Genomic DNA, 6,138 nt, shown 5'->3' with positions numbered 1-6,138 from the left:
TCTCATTTAAAAGTACTGAAACAAATGTTTACATGAAAAGTCAAGTTATTATTTTGGCCGGTAAAAAATATGTTTGGCCGGTTGATTTTTTCATCATCAGTCCCATTGGCAGGTAGCCCAAAAATATAATTTCCGCCCCTGCTGCTTCCTGTTGGGTTCAGGTGTTTGAAGTTTACATTTCCAATCTCCTACATTCTAAACCTTCTTTAGCTCTGAACAGATTGTTAAACACTGAATGATTTCAAGAAGAAAAACTTAAAAATGACATGATTTATTCTTTATTTAGATTAAGGAGCTGCAGTTTGTCAGAGATCAGCTGTGCTTTTCTGGCCTCAGCTCTGAAGTCCAACCCCTCACATCTGAGAGAGCTGCAGCTGAGCTACAACAAACTGCAGGATTCAGGAGTGAAGCTGCTGTCTGCTGGACTGGGGAGTCCACACTGTAGACTGGAGACTCTGAGGTAAGACAACATTTTACTTTTTACTTTTTACTTTTTCATTTTACTGTGCTGAGATTAATATGATGTGAAAGTTGTGGTGACACAAAACTGCAGACGTGAGGCCGATATTATGCTGATTCACACTGAGTATCTTAATGCTTAATGCTTAAAGTATGTTTTCTTCTTTAGTGGTTTACTCCATTGACTGTGGCAGGGCAATGTTGAGCTACACATTTAAAACCATAAAAGGAAATTCCTATACTGAATTCACTCTGACGCTCTTAAATAGTTTTTCACCTTAAAATGTCCTTTGTCTGTCAGACTTCACTCGGTAAAATACTTGGTAGCCTATAACGTTACAAGTCGCGGTGGATATTATAATATACAAGCATGGACCAGGTATAGCACAGTGCGGATGTTTGTTTCGGTTATTTGATAGGCTACGTCATTAACAGGCTGGCATGCGGCTCACCTGCTGCTGTCATAATGGTGGGAAAAAATGGAAAATAGAGGAGTTCAGTGGGGCAAGCCGGTGTGTTTGCAGTGAAAGACCAGAGGTGTAGGTGTGTGAGTTGGTCTGAGTGTGGGGAGAAGAGAAGTCCAAGGCAGGTGCAAAGCAGGTATATTTAATGCCGGCTCAACTTTCAGAGGGCAATATAAAGATTAAAGTTGTTTTTTTGCCACGGGGGTTTGCAATCACGATGCCGGCTCAACATCGTGATGTCTGTCCACCATCGCCGATGGACGATGGCATCGTCTATCGGCCCAACCCTATTGGAGAGTATTCTTAATTGAACGACGAGCAAAGAACAGCACTGAAGTGCGTGCCCTTTAGAAACAGTTCCGGTTCTGTGTAACAAACCATCTGGCGTGGTTAGCTGCTGCTGGGAGTGGGCAGTACAGGGCTCTAGTATGCCAGTACCAGAAGCCCCTACTGAGGTCAGCTGCTGTGGTTGTTGATAGTGGGCAGTGGGGGGCATCTTGTTGTCAGAAGCCTGGTAGTAGGGTGCTGGCAACCCTGATGAGAGGTGTAGGCCCTGGAATTCTGGTGTTGGTCGACTTCCATTGCTTCTGTTGCTGGCTTTTATGCTGTCTTGAGCTTGAGGAAACAAGTGAAGTATCCGTTTTGGTAGTGATTCTGATGTCACGGTGTGTGTGATTACGTCACCCAGAAGAGAGCTGGTGTAGTGGAACTATGGTCATGATATGCTGACGTGATAGAGTGGAAAAGTTTTGCTGTATCATCTGTTGTGCAAAATGGAATTACTTTTATCGTTTTCTAATGAGTGGCAACAGCTTAGTTTGAAATTTTAGACAGGAGGATCTCGCTGGATGTAGATCTTCCTTGACGTCTTTAGGATTGTGGAAAGTGGGGTCTCAGGTATGGAGATGGTGAAGTTTTCAGCTTTGATGCTGGGTCTACTGCAGTGGGTTGATGGAAACATTGAAAATGATTAATCATCTGAATAAGTCATCATCCATTGGGGATTGTGAGTCCATTCTCAAGATAAGGTAAGTGGATGGATGAAATCGCTTGTACTGAACCCGAATATTTAACATTATGGAACTGTAACATGCTCAAGGCGATGTTGCTTGGTATCGGTTCTGGCGCAAAATACAGTGAAGATGAGGAGATGGATTAGGTGGGTATTCATGGAAAGCTGGGAGTGGCATGATAGAGGTTTTTTGGTGCTGCTCCTGAAACTCTGCTAGATAGCTCCAAAAAATAGCTTCACGAAACGATGTGCCTACTCGCCGAGGTGTTTCCTCACCCACAAAATCTCATGAACCCACGTCTGTGCTCTCATGTTTCAGCCTTCTCTTCATGCAGAGAAAAGGCCAGAGCAAGTAGGCCTACATATTTTGTGGTGACATTTTTACATTCACTAAAATTAAGTAGGCTACCCTACTTGCAGCACATCGCCTCCACGGAAATGATGTATCATAGCAACCACAGCGTCTCGGAAAAAAACACTGCGCCTATAAAACGCACCCTCGCGCTCCCAGCTAGGTGTTTTCAGAACAGCAGGTGGCGTTTTCAGCTCTCAATAAACGCTGTGGTGGACACGGGCCCTCCAGCTGCTTCCGCTCTTAACATCTGATTATTAAACACTGAATGATTTCAAGCAGAAAAATTTGCTTCTAAAGTTACACCATTTATTCTTTATTCAGATTGACAGACTGCTGTTTGTCAGAGATCAGCTGTGCTTCTCTGGCCTCCGCTCTGAAGTCCAACCCCTCCCATCTGAGAGAGTTGGAGCTGAGAGAAAACAACCTGCAGGATTCACGAATGAAGCTGCTCTGCGATCTTGTGGATAGTCCAGACTGTAGACTGGAGACTCTGAGGTCAGTAGAGGGCTGGAGTCAGTCCATGCTGTTTTCAGCAGTATTGTACGAAACACAGTTGGTATAAATGAAGAGTCATGGTCAGTATTCACAGAGACCAATCAAAGGAGCCAAGACTTCAGCCACTCCTATTCCATCTACTCCATAGTCTTAATAGTCAATTTGACGAGTGTTGATTAGTAGAGCGTAGGGCGGAAGGACGGACCACTCTGGTCTTTAAACTGGATGTACATCATTACTGACTGATGAAGGGTCTCTGTAAACTCTGATTTATGACTTCTGCTGTCTCTCTTCTTCTCTCATTAGCTGGAAGCGCAGGTGATCTCTGTCAGAGAGCGAGGGATGAGGAAGGTGGAGGTGTTGAGAGAGGATCAGCTGTGTCCTGATGATCCAGAGAGGTTGAAGCAGCAGCATCAGCTTGTGTGTGGAGAGGCTCTGACTGGGCCATGTTACTGGGAGGTAGAGTGGAGAGGAGAGCTTCATCCAGCAGTGACTGACAGAGGAATCCCAACAGTGCTGCAGTCTGAACTGCTCTGAGATCAGCTCCACTGTCACACACAAAGTCAAGTCCACCATCATCCCTGTGTGCATATTTGTTTGTTGTAATTCATTTATTTGTTCCGTTCTCCACAAGGAAATATACGATTTCCACCACAGATTTAATTGATGCTTTGCTGAGGTCAACATACTAAAACAGGACTCTGTCTTGATCCATCCATCCATCGTCAACTGCTTATCCTGCGTACAGGGTCACGGGGACTCTGTCTTGATCTTTGTGAAAAATTATGACTTCTTAAGACCTTTGTCACATAGCTGAAAAACAGAATATTTTTGTAACTTTTGTTTGAAATTCAGTGAATTAAGCTGATTCTCAAACTAAATCATGTCGTGCATTATATTCCTGGTGAGGGGTTGAGCAAATTATTTAATTTACAACAAACCGTTGTCTTTGAAGAATTTATTTAACAAAAGAGAATGCATAATCATTTCCACAGTCTAGGTTTTTATGTTTTTGGCGAACAGACATCCTCTCTCAGCCTTGAATGAACATTCCAGGAGAGGAACAACAAGAGGGGGAAAACATCAAAACAATCTCACAGCTCTGACCTAAACCCTAGTAAATGTGGACAAACTAACATAAGTAGTATAGGAGAGGAAAGGTTAAGGATAAAAACACAATACATATATCTATAAGCCATAATGACAATAGTAATAATATTAAAAGATCATACATAAAAAGATTAAATGTAAGAGGACACAATTTTCTGCCATAGCAAAAATAAATGTACAAGATTTGTCATTTACAAAGTGCAAGGCTACAAAACAAAATTAAATTGGTAGTTCCTTCATATAAAATACACAAAATATGAATTGCTCAGACTGCTGAAACTTTCAAATCCTTGCTAAAAACCCATCTCTATTTGTTGGCCTTCAAACAGAGTTGAGTATTGACATCAGTGACCTTTTCTACTTTGTATGTTGTGTATATTATTTATTGTATATTCTGAACCTGTAAAGCACTTTGGTCAACTAGGGTTGTTTTTAAATGTGCTATATAAATAAAATTGAATTGACAGGATGAGTTCTGGATGAGCAGTGTTTGGGTCCAGAATGAGAGGAGTGTAGGAGACCATGTCCTTCATCTTGTTCCAGATGTTGAAGGTCAGGTTGCCCAGGTGTTTGGCCTGGTCTATCAGAGCTCCTGAGGGCAGCTGTGGATCATCCAGCAGGGGGCGCTGCTGGACTCTTTCCACTGCAGCCTTGTAGTTGAGCAGGAATGAGACGTCTTCAGCTCTCAGCTCCTCCTCTGTGGCTCTGACTGTGTCTGAAAGAGCTGCTATCTCTCTGCTCAGAGCCTCCATCTTCTCCATCATCTGACTGTAACTGTCCTCCCTCAGTCGAAGTCACAGCTTTGTAATGAAGGTAAATCTTACCGTCTTGTCTGTCGCTGCGTCTCGTCTCACTGAGAACTGAACAGGAACAAACTGTGTCCCTGTTTGTTTGAGGTGAGTCAGGTGAGGGGCGGAGCTTTGTCGGGCCACTGATGTGTTTCATCTTAAAGGGAACAGATGCTGAATATGATGAATATTAACCATCACACTGAGATCAACCATCATTATGTCAACAGAGAAAAATGAAAACGTGGCATCACTATTAACACCTGTTCTATGACCCTGTTTCCAAAAAAGTTGGCATGTCAACTTTCATGGAAAGAGCACCAAGGCAGCACAAATTAATTTTCACTGTTGTTTCTGTGATTGTTTTACTCAGTTTAAAATCATTTTAAAGACAATAATTGCACCGTTGCACCTGTCCTACCAGTAAGAACATATGAGTAGTTTAATTTACTTTACAAAATAAGCAGTTAGACAAAGATAAAACATAAGTAATGAAAGTGGACAAAGTGCAAGAAATAAATATACATGAGAGTAAATAACAAACTTAATAAGTAAAAGTTTAGATCTCTTACTGTGAAGCTATGTTGACGCTTGTATGTTGTTCATCAAATATAAATCGATTTGGATGAAAGCGTCCATCAAATGAATAAATTTAAATATAGTTGTCTTTCTTATAAAATCTCTTTCGGATGTTGTGGTTATATTGTTATACTTTTCTAATGTGTTACAATTAACATATATAGAACCCGAAAGCAGACTCAAAGTTATAATAAAAGGTTTATTGTATAGAGAGCTAGGATATTGCAGTGGAGGGCTTCCTGAAGTGCATCCAGGGCTGAATCCACATGTATCCACATGGCCCATTTACTGGTAGGTTGCCTGGGTAGACCAAACGGCACTGTGGGAGCATGTCTTTACAGGTAGTGCTGTACTGATCAGACTAGAACAGCAAAATGTCTATGAAGATTCTCAGTCATCCAGGTCATAGTTATCCAACGAAGGTTAAAAATCAAGGGCCACTGGACTTGGTTGAAGATACTGGAAGACGTTTCGTCCCTCATCCGAAGGACTTCTTGATTTTAACCTTCGTTGGCTAAAACAGCAAAGTGGACACTTTGTGTAATCTATTATTAAAAGCACTCGTTATGCAGAACAGTGTTGTCATATCAAATATTATTAAATATATTAGATTATTATCACCTCAGCATGAACATTTAAGCAGCACCTGACTGTTAAATGTACTCAAATATTTCCGTCTGAAACGTAGTGAAGAATGAGGAGTTGAGTAAATGTCCTTTCCACCTCTGATTTTTACAACAACTTCTTCAAATTCATGTTATTTGTCAGACTCTTTGGTAAAGTCTGTGCTGTGTTTTAGATGTTAAAGTGTGTTTTCTACTCGTCCTCGTCTTCCTCCATCTGTCTGTGGGTGTCTCTGAGCTCCCACAGCTCCCA

At 41.6% G+C, this 6,138-nt stretch overlaps 2 protein-coding genes across 2 annotated transcripts in view; both read left to right on the top strand.

The window, feature by feature from the left end:
- Positions 1 to 3,301, top strand: part of LOC123956659 (NACHT, LRR and PYD domains-containing protein 12-like) — a 9,610-nt gene extending 6,309 nt beyond the window's left edge. The window contains exons 4-5 of the mRNA XM_046029012.1: positions 2,612 to 2,785; positions 3,092 to 3,301. Coding sequence (XP_045884968.1) covers positions 2,612 to 2,785; positions 3,092 to 3,107 — 190 coding nt within the window. The 3' untranslated portion in view covers positions 3,108 to 3,301. The remainder of the gene's footprint in view (positions 1 to 2,611; positions 2,786 to 3,091) is intronic.
- Positions 1 to 6,138, top strand: part of LOC123956647 (nuclear factor 7, brain-like) — a 167,305-nt gene that overhangs the window by 111,930 nt on the left and 49,237 nt on the right. The window lies entirely within an intron of this gene.

Source organism: Micropterus dolomieu, linkage group LG18, assembly GCF_021292245.1.
Source record: "Micropterus dolomieu isolate WLL.071019.BEF.003 ecotype Adirondacks linkage group LG18, ASM2129224v1, whole genome shotgun sequence".
NCBI lineage: Eukaryota > Metazoa > Chordata > Actinopteri > Centrarchiformes > Centrarchidae > Micropterus > Micropterus dolomieu.
Note: the sequence above shows the minus strand (reverse complement) of the source record. Positions and strands in the feature narration are given on the sequence as shown.